This window comes from Schistocerca piceifrons, chromosome X (assembly GCF_021461385.2).
Source record: "Schistocerca piceifrons isolate TAMUIC-IGC-003096 chromosome X, iqSchPice1.1, whole genome shotgun sequence".
NCBI lineage: Eukaryota > Metazoa > Arthropoda > Insecta > Orthoptera > Acrididae > Schistocerca > Schistocerca piceifrons.
This window is the reverse complement of record NC_060149.1, coordinates 880982644-880999947: the sequence shown is the minus strand read 5'-3', so window position 1 is coordinate 880999947 and position 17304 is coordinate 880982644. Positions and strand designations below refer to the sequence as shown.

The following is a 17304-nucleotide window of genomic DNA, read 5'->3' as shown; positions in this document are numbered from 1 at the left end:
ATCAGCTATGCCTCCAGTGAACATTTCAAACATTTGCCAATTTCTTAGTGCTGACATGAAACTAACTGTTAAACATTTAACTTGTCCTATTTGCACACACTGCAGATGGATGTGACAGAATGATGCTGTTTGCTTTGTGTGTCATGTGCTACTCTGTCTATTGCTACTGTATATTATCTGACCTCTCACCTCCTCATAGGTACAGTACTACAGTATGTGCTAAATTTAATCTGAAGTGTACAGTCAAGTCTCTTTCATTTAACTTGCTTGCCAGTAGAATATGCATTCCAAGTGTCTCCTGGAGCTTCAGCAGCCAAAAAATTCCAAATAGTGTGATAGTTCTCTGTGTTGACAAGTACAAGGGCTTGGTCAAATGGAGCTGTGTACTGTACAATAACTGTGTGTATCATTCTCAAACCAAACAAAATAATTTTACTGCTATTTGATTTTGCTGGTCTTTAAACAGTGTGAAACAAAATCTGCAGCACCGAAAGTTTGCACTTTCTGTCCAAGTCTTATGGTAATATGAAGCCAAATGAGTTTGCCTACCTGTACTTACAGTGAACATTTCAAACATTTTCCAATTTATTGGTAATTGTGCACTTCTTATGCACCACAAAGCCTTACATCATCAATGCTGCCCCTTTTATATATATATCTCTTCACAGAATGCAAAAATTTGATATGAAGTTTTTTTTAAAAAAAAAAAAAAAAACAAAACAAAAAAAAAAAAAAAAACATGGAACACATTTGCTTCGAGAGCTGCGTAGAAGCATTATTTAAATTTTCATAAAATGATCAACCACCAGATGCTGCTAGGTATTATTGCAGTGTTTCTAAGTGTCTGAATATTATAGTACATTACCATTGAGATGCTGTAAGAAAATCCTTGAAATACAGCAAGTTAAATAAGTATACTGTTTATCCAAAACATAAATTTAAAGCTTTGAGCTTGATGGAGGCAGCAAAGGCACACATTAGTGCATGGGACACTCGAAGTTTTGCTGCATGAGCTGTTTCAGTACTTGGGGCTCTTTAGTGTTAATGCTGGTCTTGGGAAAGGGAGGGAGTTGGGGGGGGGGGGGGTTTGTAATACATTTCTTGAGTAATGGATTTGGAATTATAGTCCTGTCTATTCTAATTTCTGTGATACATATAGTATGGTGAAAAAATATTAATAATAATAATAAATAAGAGTAACACTAAATGTGTCTGGTAAATTTTTCTAGATTCACCTGGTGAAGAAAGTAAGGTGATAAAAGTTACATCAGGTGGATCGGGCAAGAGGAAGAAAAGATCAGACTCTCGGAAAAATTCGTCTAGAAAGTCCAGCCGCAGAGAAAACAGAATTAAAGTGCAGCAGTTGGGAGAGCAGTGTAGCCCATCAAAAACAGAATCAGCAGATGAAAGCATGGAGCATACTGATATAACAGACTGTGACCTCAGGGCAGAGCTAAGTCGAAGACGAGCAGAAAGATTACTTAAGGTGAGGAAGTTGCATACTTCTTGCTTTTAACATTACAAAATTCATATTTTTTTCCTAAATATGTCAAGAGTTGTCCATTTTGTAAAGCTTAACATTGCAGGCAATGTTTTCACTGCAGGAAGTTACATTTGTTCAAAATTCTGGTTTTGTTTGCAAATGGAATGTTTTAATTGACTAAGCTATCCATTCGTTATTGTGAGTGAAACCAGTCCGTAGCACTTTCATTAGTTCAGCTAAAACAGTGGTATACAATTGGGATACACATATCCCGGAAGGGTTCCCAGGAGATATGTGAAGACATCTCTGGGGTTACACCAAATTTAAAATAAGCATTATACATGTTCATTTAAATATGTACTTCTTTTCACTATTTAAAACTGATTAATATATTGCTGTGGGTTAAGTTGTTCCAGATGCAATTAACACACAACTAATTAAGCGGATGTGTTGTTGGGAATACAAAGTTGAGCATAAAAGTTCCCTCCAAATCAGTTGAAGAAGAAAGGAACATTGCCAAATTGTAGTGATGGTTTAAATTACATTTTACTGAAAAAGTGTGATGACGTCACTAATTAAAAATTATTTGAATCTAGCCGTTAAACACGTATTCAGCCATTCATATGCAGAATATTATGTCACCTTGTACAAACATACAAACCATACCTGTGCACGCAAACCTGTTTCAATTTTACTGCCTTTGAAAAGTAGCAGGTAGTATTTCATGGGTGTGAAGTAGTAGTGTTTACATGTATACATGGGTGCTTCAACTTCACAGTTAAGCCTCTCTCTAGCTGTCACTGTAAACAGGCTGTAACTGCTTATGCACCCTTCTGGACTGCTAGGAGTGACAATTGGAGTCCATAGTGCATTCAGTTCTGAGCAGAAACATTTGGTCATTTTGGCATTGTTAAACCATTATTCTTCACTGGACTCTGTTATTGTGTGTCATCACTGTTATTGTCTCTCCAATATTTAGTTTCTATTGAGATACTTTGGGTATCAATGCTGAAACGCTCAGCTGTGTGGTAATGGAAGAAATATGACTGGGTACAAAGGAATCCTCAAGATTTGAATGTGATATACAGTATCTGCAAGGATGATTTATATTCCAAATCCACAGTAATTAAAGAAATTAAAAGTAAATTAGTGAATGACGTTAAAGATTTCTCATGGAAAAAAATACTTCAGACACGTGACACTACATACTTAAAAAGCAAGTGATTTAAGTCACCAAACAATTTTAAAAATGTTGTATCTCATGTGCTTTCTGTTCATGTCACCTCAGCATTTAATTAAAGAGAATTATCTGTGATGGGCCAGGGAGAGAGAGAGAGAGAGAGAGAGAGAGAGAGAGAGAGAGAGAGAGAGAGAGAGCTTCAATACATTTAAATAGAAATATTATCCATGTATTTAAAACCAACCAAAAATCCATATTTAATGCCACAAATACAAAAAAAATTGTTATACTTAAGTAAATGTATACATTTCGAAACTATGTCATTTGTACAAATATATATGCATCTAGTATAAGTTAGCAACCCTAGTCATGGATCATGTATAATCAGGAGGGCTGAAAAAGCAACCAAGTGAAATCACTGAGTGGAAAACATTCGTGTAGCTAATCTGATTACAGAGACTAGTTTCATTAAGTGATTTCATTAAAATGAAAAAGATGATTGAACAAAAATGGTCAAATGGCCAACTGCTAATCAAAACTAAGTAGTTCTCCCATCACTACTGGTATGAAGTACAGTATACAGAACAATGGCTGGGCCCATTTCTTCCCCATCTCAACTCTGTTTAAATAAAGCTAGTAATTACTGTGAAGTGCCTGAATGCATTAATTTTTCTTTTCTCATGGACACCTGCTGTAAGGAGAATATTTGTTTTCATCATTCAATAGGAACTTCACATTTTTGTGTCAGTTGTAGAGATTAGACAAGGATCTGTTTTATAGCTTGTCAAATATACATTATTCAGAAATAATCAGATGAACTGTGCAGAGGGACTGTTTTAAAATGGTGTCTCTGTAATAAGTATTTCATTTCAACAAATTAATCTCCCAATTTATAAAAGTAGTCTGTAATATAACATCAAACACTGTCTTGATTTTTCTCCTTTGCTAGTCACCTTTGTAAAAACTACATATGCAACAGTTTTGCTGTTGCTATTACCAGCATTTAATTAATAATGTGTGACATGTATAGTATTGTTTATGTGTTTAAAATTCATGTGTGTATGCCCTGCATTTTTGTGCTATGTGGCACTACTCTCTCTTGTGATAGATGCAACTGCTCATTCAGTAATTTGTGCATTAGGCAGAAAGGACTGTACAAATCACTTTTATAAGTGTTTCCTTGTGTGGCACAAATTAAAAGCTTCAAAATTTTTTGAAATGTGTGCAACAGCTATATTTTCGACAATGCATTTGATTCAGTGTATTCTTCCTATGTGATGCATATCTGGGTAAGCTCTGAAATGTCAGATTAAACTATTTCTGTGTAAGATGTATACAACTCATTAGGTGCACCAGTTTTAAAAGCTAGTAGTTTTATTCTCACTACGCAGTCAGAATTCAGTTGATATTCACCTTTGTTTTCTGGGGTATGAGACATGCTGCTCATTAGTGCTCAGAGAATCATCAGCATCTCACTTTAAATTTTCAGTAATCTGGTTATGTATAGGCAGACTGATGAGAACTGCATATTAACTAGTAAGTGCTTGATTTGATTAATTTCTGAGTAGTTGACCCATGTGCTCTGGATTTGACAGTATTGTATTTATACATTTTTTCCTTTATTGTCTTACCTATAGTGTGTCTACCTACAGGCCTTATTTCTTCGGTATTTACAGTTCTTGTTGTAAGTTATTGTGCATCATTTGTGTTAAAGTCTGATTTCCTATTCTACTGTGCTGGTAAGATTGATGTTTGCTGTGTAAAGTAAAACCTGTATTAATGAACCTGTTTTTAATTGATATTTCCATTGATACTAGTGAAACTACCATAAGAACAGTATTACAGAAACTCGTGTTTAATAAACCGTGCTTTAAGAAAAGTTTGCTTTTGAGGACTGACTATGAAATGTTCTGCAAAATTAAATCTGCTTTCACAAACAAAGTTTGCCAGATGGTTTGTGACTTTTTCTTCCTTTTTTTCATTTCTTTAAAGTGATGATGAATTAGTGATAGAGTAAACAGCAGTAATTTTCAAGTAATTCTTTTGGTTTGTGGGTAGATTATAGAACCCCTAAAATAATTTTGTGGAATGAGATATTGAAACATTTCAGTGGTTCTACAGAAAGAGAGAACCCAAGAAATCAGGCTGATGCCCGGGACTGATTTGCTTGCTGAATTGATTGACTGAATGAATCAGTTTGAAGGACCTTTTAGTATCTTGTATGTAATTTTCAGAGGGGAAGGTGTGGCTGTGGATATGTAAAATGTGGAATAGTAGAAGGAAAATGCTTTGCTGTGCTTACTAAAAATATACATTTAGTACAGGTGAAATTGGGGTCATTTACAATTGATTTACCTGAAAATCATATGCTGTTAAAAGTAAAAATCTCACAGAGGCAAAGCAGCTAAGAAAGAATGATGGCACTGCAGTATGTTAATAGAGACAGAAGCGGAAAGTTGCAGAGATTGATAACTGTGAAGTTAAAAATTCCCAGTTTTTTATTTTTTTTTTTTTCAAAAACATAAAAACACACTGCTGATGAGTAATGTCTCAATGGACCTTATGGTGTTTTTAATAGAATGTAAGAACCCTAAACAGATGTTGCAGGAAGAAAGATTGTACTTACTACTGACTGATGCATTCCACATCCAAACGTAACCTTATTTCTCAGGAACATTAATGTTGTGTTTCATCTTTCTCATGCACAAGCCTTTGGTCCTGGGAACTATATTTTATCATTCAGTGTGGATGAGCCACTTCTGGCCAGCGGTAACCTCCCTGAGGGATAACTTCTGTCAGTACACTACACTCAAGTAAAGAAATAAACCACTACCACCACCATGTCATTTATTTTCTTCTTTTTTTTAATTATTTTGTTAAAAATTGTTCTTCAAGAATGCTTCCTTCAACACTTCAGTTTGAGATTTTGCATATTACTTGCAAGTAAAATCCATATCAGTTTCATGAAAAATGTATAGTACTAACATATATTTCTGAATTTGCCAACAAGAAGTTATTTTTATGTTAAGCTATATTTTAGGTTCCAGAACAGGGTGAGTTCGTGATAAATGAATATGCATATGGCCTAAAACCATTCACATTGTAGTTCAAGATTACTCCTTAGGTAGAGGAAAGCTAATCAGCTAAAGTCCCATTGAAGAAAAAATGTGTTGGCCCAAAGAGATTGATAAAAAGAACTTTTACTGTAATGGTTTTTTTGTGCTGTGTGGTTTTGTGCAGATGTTGCACTGTCAGTCAATATCACTATGCATACTTTTTGACATACTTTGTCTACTGTGTGTGTGTGTGTGTGTGTGTGTGTGTGTGTGTGTGTGTGTGTGTGTGTTGTGTGGTTATTATTATTATTATTATTATTTTTGTGGACTTACAGTTTGTGTAATAATTGTTTGAGAGTGTTTCATGAGTGATGTAACATGCTGCTGTTCCTAGCAAAATTTATTGCAGTAGCATTTCAAGTTATCCAAGAGATTTTAATAATATAAAATTACAGATTTCATTTTCTCAGTAGTTATAGGAGTTACTCTTTCTACTTTCTATTACAATATTTGCCTCTGTTTTATTTAAAATCAGACATCCTTGTAGACAAAAATATATTTTTTCCATGTGCTAGAACTTATATGTATTACCAAAGTACAACTGCTAGAGTGATGTCTAGGTAAGAAGGCAGGTAGCAGGGAAATGTACAGTGCCAACGAGCAGTGTTCCATGGGATGCCTCAGCCGATATCATTCTGCCACATCCGTCTATAATGTGCGATTTGAGGTGCACATAAAAACACTTAACATTGAATTTCATGTTAATGTAGTTATGTTGGTGGTGTTAAGCCATTGTAGTATTGATGATGGATAATGTAAAGCAAACACAACTGGTATTACATTAACACACAATAGCATGTATACATATTTTTTGAGATATACAGTTATCATTGTAAACAGAATGAGATTTTCACTCTGCAGCGGAGTGTGTGCTGATATGAAAATTCCTGGCAGATTAAAACTGTGTGCAGGATCGAGACTCGAACTCGAGACCTTTGTCTTTTGCGGGCAAGTGCTCTACCATCTGAGCTACCCAAGCATGACTCACGCCCCGTCCTCACAGCTTTACTTCTGCCAGTACCTTGTCTCCTACTTTCCAAACATTGCAGAAGCTCTCCTGCAAACCTTGCACAACTAGCACTCCTGAAAGAAAGGATATTGTGGAGACATGGCTTAGCCACAGTCTTGGGGATGTTTCCAGAATGACAGTGAAAATCTCATTCTGGAAACATCCCCAGGCTGTGGCTAAGCCATGTCTCCGCAATATCCTTTCTTTTGGGAGTGCTAGTTGTGCAAGGTTTCCAGGAGAGCTTCGGTAATGTTTGGAAGGTAGGGGACAAGGCACTGGCAGAAGTAAAGCTGTGAGGACAGGGCGTGAGTCGTGCTTGGGTAACTCAGATGGTAGAGCACTTGCCCGCAAAAGGCAAAGGTCCCGAGTTCGAGTCTTGGTCCGGCACACAATTTTAATCTTTTAGGAAGTTTCAGCATTGTAAACAGTTATATTAACATTGTATTTAAATCACAGCATTTATTTTTCACTGAAGTCCACTGAATGTTTCAGGCAGGATCATTACATACTGCACTCCCTACACGGTTACTGCAATCTGCATTTCGGGGACTTGGTAGCGGGTGAGTAAATCTATTCATTCTCTGCCAGGAAAATTGTGAACCTGCTTTCACATTTGGAGACAATTGTGGAAATTGTTTCTAAGATATATCTCCTGGTCAATATCTATAAAATTACTGGATATCAGAGTGTTAAAAATTTGGTGATTTCAGATTTCAATGAAAGTGTGCTTTATAACAAAAATGTGTTGCATATTTACTTGGGTGTGAGACTCATACATGTGCACTTCTCCAGGAAGTTCTAATTTTTGATAAATGCTTATAGTGTAATTTTCTCTGGCAACTAATTGATAAGCAGAATAAATTTATGGAGAACATTAACACATTTCAAAGAGCATTACTGATTGCCGTGCATGTGCTGTTCATCAGTTTCCTAAACATACACTGGTAGCTGTTGTTTTTAAAAGTAAACCAACCGTAAAAAATTATCTATATCAAATGAGCCTATGACCATTTCCCATGTGTTCATGGCTGTCACTAAACAACATAATATATGTTTATGAATTGAACTTGTTATTTGGTTATTGCATTTAATCTCATCTTGATCATTTTCATATTAGCATTTTTCAGTAATAGCTATAAGAAAATTAATTTTCTGATTTTACTTGCACACACTTCATCATAATTACATTCTTAAAAAAATATATTTGTCCTTTGCATGCTGCAAAGTGTTTCTTCTGTGAGTGTATCACTTTCATAAAATAAAGAAAAACTGCCTTCAATCACAAATTGTAATTTTAATCCAATGCGTGATCCATTTTGAACTCTGGGGGCTCATCTTCAGGTGCTTGACAGCCTACACCTTTTTTTTCCAAATTTAAGTTATGTCTGGTCCTAGTAAAATTGCAATTATATGTTATAAATTAGCACATTGTTAACTTACTGTTTCCAGTAGTGGATACATGTTTTTGAAGCACAGTATAAGTAAACATGTTTATGTAGGTATACACACTTTCCATTTTACAGCACATTTGTAAACATGAGTTGAACAGATCAAAGAATTTCAAATGTAAAGATGCTGCATTTCTATAAATAAACAGACACTATTATTTCAAAGAAGATACAAATCTATTACATTTATTACATTATTAATTATATAGAGATATTGTTTGTAAATCAAGTGTTTGTGAGTATGTCAAGTGTGGCTGTTTGTTATCAAATAGTTGCCCTGTTAAATGTGTGTACCTTTCAGGAAAAATACTTTTAAAATTACTGAAAAAACTGTGGCTGCTGAACTCTGTCTGTTCATTCAAGATGTTTTCAGAAGATTTTTCCTTGTGTAACATTATTTCTAATTGTTCTAGCAGATGAAGTTTTTTTAACATGGTTTTGTGTGTGGAGTAGAGTTTGCTGTTGGGGATGTCACTTTGTCTGTATCTGTTAAGGTACATATGGTTTGCTATTGTGGTTAAGTCTAAAAGCATCAGTATGTTCTTTGTAGCATGTATGGAATGTGTTTCCTGTTTTGTATATGTAAAATGCAGGGCAACACCTACATCGTAATACTAACTTCTACTGTGTTTTCTTATTGGTGTGTGTGTTTTCTGTGTGAGGTAAGTTTGTATTTTTTTAGAGTTCCATGGATCCACGTGTAAAGAATTCACAGGATATAGAAATAATCAAGTTTTTCAAATTATTGTTTAGCAAATGATTACATTGAATTTATGACACGAAAGATAAAAAATATAAATGAGTAACAGAAAATTTGAGAAGTTTAACATAGGGTTACCATTCACTCTTTGTTAGAAATACACACACACACACACACACACACACACACACACACACACACACACACACACACATTAAATTATGCTGAACATAGACAAGGGATCATATTGTGCATTGTGACTAAGAAATTTATCTATCCTATAATAATATCCATTTGGAAGTAACTGCCTTAGATTTTCTTTAAACTTGGTTGTGTTTCCAACCAGATCTTTAACCTGTGATTGTAGGGGATTAAAAATCTTCACACCACTGTACAAAACCTATTCTGTGCCATACTCTGATTTTTTTTTTTTTTTTTTAAAGTGGCTATCAAGTTTCCTCTGGGTGTTGTAGTTATGGAAGGAACTATTGGTTTTGAGCAAGTCACTGTTCTTAGTAGCAAAGCATATCAGGGGAAAAATAGATTGCACAGCTGTTGCAAAATTTTGAAGATTTCTAAACAGATTTCTGAATGAGTGCCTAGGATAGACTCCACTCGTAATTCTTATAGCTCGCTTCTGTACATAGAACACACTTTTTTTGCTAATGTTTGTTTTTTTCCCCAAGAATACTATGCCATATGTTATAAGTAATGACAATAACCAAAGTATGAGCTCCCTACTGTCAGATATAATTCTTAAGGCAAATATTGCTTTGCTTAATCTTACACACAGGTTGTGGAAATGGAAGTGTCACTTCAGTTTGCTGTCTATATCCACACCCAAAATCCTGGAGGACTCAACCTTTGAGTCTTGGGCTGATCCATTTTTAGATTTATTTTTTCTGCAACATTAGTATTAGAGGAGAAATGAACATAATTTGTATTTTTTTAGGTTGATTGAAAGACCATTAATTTAAAATCCATTTACCACATATGCAGGTGTCTTCCTTACTACCTCACTTAACATGTTTCCTGAAGGGTTACTAACTAATATATTGGTGTCATGAGCAAATATTGTGACCTTTCCATGTTCTGCACGTAGTGGGAAATCATTTATAAATCTTAGATAGAGTGGTGACCCCATACTGAGCCCTGGGGCACCCCAATGGCAGTGGAGGCCCAGTCTGAAGATACATTGCCAGAGTGAATTCCTTCCATGATTACCTTCTGATTTCTACTATGCAGGAAAGATTCGAGCCATTTGGCTACTGTTCCATTCATTCCTAAGGTTTTGGCTTTATTCTGGAGAATACTGTACCTAACACTGTCAAAAGCTTTTGACAGGTCACAAAATATTCCAACTGTCATCACATTGTCATTTATGAATTCCAAAACATTGTCAACAAATGTGTGTATTTCATCCTCTGTTAATACTCCTATCTAAAAACAAAACTGGCTATTGCTGAGGATGTCATACACTCCTGGAAATTGAAATAAGAACACCGTGAATTCATTGTCCCAGGAAGGGGAAACTTTATTGACACATTCCTGGGGTCAGATACATCACATGATCACACTGACAGAACCACAGGCACATAGACACAGGCAACAGAGCATGCACAATGTCGGCACTAGTACAGTGTATATCCACCTTTCGCAGCAATGCAGGCTGCTATTCTCCCATGGAGACGATCATAGAGATGCTGGATGTAGTCCTGTGGAACGGCTTGCCATGCCATTTCCACCTGGCGCCTCAGTTGGACCAGCGTTCGTGCTGGACGTGCAGACCGCGTGAGACGATGCTTCATCCAGTCCCAAACATGCTCAATGGGGGACAGATCCGGAGATCTTGCTGGCCAGGGTAGTTGACTTACACCATCTAGAGCATGTTGGGTGGCACGGGATACATGCGGACGTGCATTGTCCTGTTGGAACAGCAAGTTCCCTTGCCGGTCTAGGAATGGTAGAACGATGGGTTCGATGACGGTTTGGATGTACCGTGCACTATTCAGTGTCCCCTCGACGATCACCAGTGGTGTACGGCCAGTGTAGGAGATCGCTCCCCACACCATGATGCCGGGTGTTGGCCCTGTGTGCCTCGGTCGTATGCAGTCCTGATTGTGGCGCTCACCTGCACGGCGCCAAACACGCATACGACCATCATTGGCACCAAGGCAGAAGCGACTCTCATCGCTGAAGATGACACGTCTCCATTCGTCCCTCCATTCACGCCTGTCGCGACACCACTGGAGGCGGGCTGCACGATGTTGGGGCGTGAGCGGAAGACGGCCTAACGGTGTGCGGGACCGTAGCCCAGCTTCATGGAGACGGTTGCGAATGGTCCTCGCCGATACCCCAGGAGCAACAGTGTCCCTAATTTGCTGGGAAGTGGCGGTGCGGTCCCCTACGGCACTGCGTAGGATCCTACGGTCTTGGCGTGCATCCGTGCGTCGCTGCGGTCCGGTCCCAGGTCAACGGGCACGTGCACCTTCCGCCGACCACTGGCGACAACATCGATGTACTGTGGAGACCTCACGCCCCACGTGTTGAGCAATTCGGCGGTACGTCCACCCGGCCTCCCGCATGCCCACTATACGCCCTCGCTCAAAGTCCGTCAACTGCACATACAGTTCACGTCCACGCTGTCGCAGCATGCTACCAGTGTTAAAGACTGCGATGGAGCTCCGTATGCCACGGCAAACTGGCTGACACTGACGGCAGCGGTGCACAAATGCTGCACAGCTAGCGCCATTCGACGGCCAACATCGCGGTTCCTGGTGTGTCCGCTGTGCCGTGCGTGTGATCATTGCTTGTACAGCCCTCTCGCAGTGTCCGGAGCAAGTATGGTGGGTCTGACACACCGGTGTCAATGTGTTCTTTTTTCCATTTCCAGGAGTGTATTTACTAACAAGGGAAACTCACCGTCAGTCTCCCCCTCCCCCTCAGATTTAGTGATAAGAAGGGCCCAGTGGATAGCCCATCAAAAACTGGACGCACATTGAGCGTGAAAATGGGAAGAAGGTATGCTCAACTGTGAAAAAGAAGCAAAATAAAAACAGTGAATTCTTGAAGCTTAACAGGTGCCGTATAGAGGGAAGACAAACAGCTGTGGAATCGTGGTTAAGTGGTCATAGTGTTGGACTGTAAATTGGCAGAGCCGTGTTCAAACTCCTTCACACCATTTATTTTTATTTATTTATTTATTTTTTTCACATTATCATGAACTGTACGTCTGGTCATTGAAATATTTGTTCTCTTCTTGTAGCCTTAGCAGCTGTCATAGTATACATTGGTTGTAGGATATGAGTCACGTGGTAAGAACATGTTACCGTAACAAGTGAATGTGATAAATGGTGAGAGCAGGTGAGATACCACATAGACGTCTCATATAAATGAAAACAACAAATAAATGATTGTGAACTATGTTACAAAAAGGAATTCAAGAGTAAAAATTTCCAAAACAGAACGCAACTTCAAAAACATTAAAAAACATGTTTTGACAGAGCACAGAGAAACTGTGTGCTCGTGAAACTTTTGTGTTCATTTGTTGCAGCTTATGTAACAAATGTTTTCATCATTTCTTTGGGAGTGATCACATTCACATTCCTCTAAACTGGGCAAGGAGGTATGTCTCACTCACTTACCAGGCATACAAATTAGGTGTGTCGGTGAGAAATCCCTATCGTATGACACATGTACTGTCACTAATGCTGTGTGGAGGATTCGATTGACTTGTCACCTTGTCATCAAACATTTGCAATTCCCGTTTGAGAGCCACTTCCTTTCGGCTACTAATAGAGTAGTTGTGCATAATCAGCAGTCATTATGGGTCCCTTCCTTACACCTTGCTGTTGCAAATGGATATTACACCATGACACAGACACAAATTTGAATACAGCAAACAGCAGGGGGGGGGGGGGGGGGGGGGAGATTGGCTGAGGGAGGTTTGAACACAACTCTCCCACTTGGCAGTCCAACACCATGACCACATAACCACGATGCCATTGCTCTGTCAGGCTGCTCTTTATTGCGCTTCTTGGGCTTGGACCACTCACTGTTCCTATTTTGCTTTTTTTTCACAGTTCAGTATACCTTCTTCCTGTTTTCATGCTTGATCTCTGTTCAGTATTTGATGGACTGTCCACTGGGCCCTCTTACCACTAAATCTGAGGGGGGTGTGATGCAGAGTTTCCCTTATAAGATGCTCAATGATTCTGCTGTGCATCAGTTTCTCCAATACCTTATAAAAAATGAGAGTACTGAAATTGGTCGATAGTTTGTAGCATCTGCCTTTTCTCACTTCTAATAAACTGGCTTTATAAGTCCATATTTTAATTTGTCATGGACTACTTCTTCCTCAAGTGACATATTAAAATATGGCAGAGGACTGTACTTATTTCTCTGTAGCAGCAAAATTTTTACTTTTTAAAGACAGTTATTTTTTCTATTTCCTTCACTGTCATTTTCCAAAAATGCATCTCATCTCTTTTGCTAGTTCAAGTGTAAGTAAGAATTTTATAGCTTTATTTACAGAACCCAAGCACGCTGCTGGATTTGTAATAGTTATGAAGTAATAGTAGAAAATATTAGCCTCCATTTCAGGGTAATCTACTTTACTGCAATCATTTCTTAGACCAATCATTTCTTTTGCAGCTGAACTATTCCCTGCCTCATTTTTCACATATTTCAATATTGTCTTCATTTTGTTATTAGATTTATCAGTTTCCTCTTTTAAGTACATCGTTTTGGGTTTTTGTATTTCATACCTTAATATCTTAGAGTACACTTTATATTGCCTCATCATTTCAGAATTGTGTTACAATCTAGCTGGTGCATACAATTGCCTTTTTGTTTTATATGAGATTTTTATGGCCAGAATAATCCATGGTGTAAGTTTATTGTTACAACTAACTGTTTTTCTTTGAAAACATTTCTTCAGAAAGACTTTTAGATTGATTAATAAATCCACCAAACTTTTGAGTTAACATCTGCTGCATTATATTCTTCAGACCAGTCTATTAGTTGTATTTTCTGTCTGTATGTCTCCATTGTCTCTTTGTTTATTAACCTCAATGTTTTCCAGGCAGGTTTTGATTTTAAATTAAGACTGAACTGAAGGACAGTAAGAATTACAGTATCAAGATCTGATTGTTCATTTAAGACCTGACAAACTGTCAAGCTGTTGTGCCTAGACTTATCAACAAAAACAATATCAGTTAAAGTACTAGAATGGTCAGTCACCTTAGTGGGAACATCTACTTCTTGCGCTAAATATTAAGAACTCATCAATTGCTCTGTTACTAGTTTCAGCCAAGAAAGTTACATTAAAGTCACCTAATAATAGTATTGAGATTTTTTGTACAATTTTGACAAAACTACTTCACAGTGTTTGAGAAAGATTCCATACAGGTGCCCTGTTAATTGATAATATGGCAACTAATGTATTATTTGCTGTCAGTTCTGTGCCACACACTTCAAAATATCGCTCAACACAAAAACTACTCAAGTCTAGGGCTCTAAACAATACATTATTTCTAGCATAAGTTGCTACCCTGCCTTTCTCCATGAGTGGTCTGCAAAAACGAGATGTTAAACAGAATCTACCAATGCACAATATGTGAATTCCACTAGTGGCATGGTGTTCAGTGAAGCATAATATAACAGGTTGCGTTTCATATACAGTATCATTTAGATTCATTACTAACTGATCTGTTTTACTTTCTATTATGTTGATTTGTTTAATGTTCAATTGTGGACTTTACCTGCTTGAACTAGTACTATCACTTAACTACTTCTCATTTGATGATAAAATCTACCAATAGCAAGAAGGTTTAGCTATGGGTGACAGCATGTCAAGACTCCTGGCTGACATATTCATCAACCAGTTAAAAAAATAAATGTTTTGAAGGGAAAATTAAACTTGCTGAAAAAATTGTCTATTACATAAAATCTGTGTATGAACCACTACTTATGTCTGATGACACAAAAGTTGAACTTGTTACATTATTCAGTTCACTCCACAATAAAATGAAGTTCACAGTTGAACCAAAAACAGAGCAATCCATAAATGTCTTAGACATCACTACTGTTAATGAACAGCAAGAACATAATTTTTATATTTACAGGAGACCAACCTACACTGATATTACGATACACAAATCATCACACCATCCAAACACCCAAATGAGTATGGTGCCTTTAGAAACTTGTTGAACGTGATACCCAAAACATTAACACAAGAAACTGACACGATTAAAGCAATTGCAGTAAATAATGGGGTATTCAGAAAAATCTATTGACAAACTTTCCAAAAACTACAGGCCAACATCAGTAATAGAAGCAGCACAGCAATAACAACTGCCACAATGCGTATCTTCACACACCTATTTAGATACAGTATCACAAAAATATTGCCAACTTATTTAGAAAAACCAGTATAAAAATGTCCTCATCCAAAATCAACACATTTGGACACCACTTATGTCACACAGTAAACAGAAACACTCCTATAACAGAACACAGTGGAATATATAAATTACAATGTAGCAGTTGCCCTGCATTTTACAAAGACAAAACAGGAAAAACATTCCATACATGCTACAAAGAACCCATTGATGCTTTTAGACTCAACCAATTTGACAAAACCACAATAGGTAACCATATGCACCTTAACAGACACAGATGAAGTGAGATGCACAACAGCTAACTGTACTCCACACAGTAAACCATGATCAAAACTTGATCTGCTAGAACAATTCGAAATAATGTCACACAAGGAAAGATCTTCTGAAAACATGGTGAATGAACAGATGAAGTTTATCAGCTACAGTTTCTTCAGTAATTAGAAGTTTATTTTTCCCTAAAGAAACAAATATTTAATAGTGCAGCCATTTGATAATGTACAGCCACATTTGATATATTGACAAATGTTTGTTGTACGAATAATATTTCTGTATAATTAATACTTTAATTGCTTTGCAGCTTTACATTTGAAATTCTTTGACTTGTTTTAAATTGTGTTCACAAATTTGCTGTAGAACGGAAAGTACACACACACACACACACACACACACACACACACACACACACACACACACACACACACACACATATATATATATATATATATATATATATATATATATATATATATATATATAAACAAACAAAGATGATGTGACTTACCAAACGAAAGCGCTGGCACGTCGATAGACACACAAACATACACACAAAATACTAGCTTTTGCAACCAACGGTTGCTTCATCAGGAAAGAGGGAAGGAGAGGGAAAGACGAAAGGATTTGGGTTTTAAGGGAGAGGGTAAGGAGTCATTCCAATCCCGGGAGTGGAAAGACTTACCTTAGGGGGAAAAAAGGACGGGTATACACTCGCGCACACACACACACACATATCCATCCACACATATACAGGCACAAGCAGACATATGTCCCTCTTTCCTGACGAAGCGCATATATATATATATATATATATATATATATATATATATATATATATATATATATATATATATATATATATATAAAAAAACAAAGATGATGTGACTTACCGAACGAAAGCGCTGGCAGGTCGATAGACACACAAACAAACACAAACATACACACAAAATTCTAGCTTTCGCAACAACCGTTTGTCTATCGACCTGCCAGCGCTTTCGTTTGGTAAGTCACATCATCTTTGTTTTTAGATATATTTTTCCCATGTGGAATGTTTCCCTCTATTATATATATATGTTTACCCACACTGTGCTTCAAAAACATGTATCCACTACTGGAAACAGTAAGTTATTTTTTGATATGTTTTAGTTTTGTTAATTTATATTCACAATGTGCCAATTTGTAATATACTGTTGTAATCTTACCAGGACCAGAATTAACCTAAATCTGAAAAAAAATGGATAATTAAATTTTCATTGAGACGTATGAATCTCATCTTTATCCACGATTATGATAGAAGTGCAAGTAATGAATAAAAATTTGTGCCACGGCCAGGACTTGAACCCAGGTCTCCTGCTTACTAGGCATAGGTGTTAGCCATTACACCATCATAGCAGTATAAGTAACACTGCTGCTTGGACTAGACTAGTCCATTGCCTTCCCTAGCATAAACCTCAATTCACGTCTTCAGTTTGTGTTCAGCTTCTGTCATTATCATACCGAAAAAAAATTGATGTAGACTGTTGTAGCACCTGAAGGTGAGCCCCTAGGGTTCAAAATGGATCGTGTGTTGAAATAAAATTATGATTGTGACTGAAAGTGGTTGTTCTTTATTTTTCCTCTTCTAATAGTAATCAGGAGCACTTCCTTTGGTGTTTAGACAGAGATTTCCAGTTTAGTTGTGCAATGTGTAG

General features: G+C 37.0%; 1 protein-coding gene across 2 annotated transcripts in view; it reads left to right on the top strand.

The window, feature by feature from the left end:
* Positions 1–17304, top strand: part of LOC124721466 (serine/arginine repetitive matrix protein 2-like) — a 156740-nt gene that overhangs the window by 103893 nt on the left and 35543 nt on the right. For both annotated transcript variants that reach the window (XM_047246457.1, XM_047246456.1), the window contains exons 6-7: positions 1230–1486; positions 7281–7348. In XM_047246457.1, coding sequence (XP_047102413.1) covers positions 1230–1486; positions 7281–7348 — 325 coding nt within the window. The remainder of the gene's footprint in view (positions 1–1229; positions 1487–7280; positions 7349–17304) is intronic.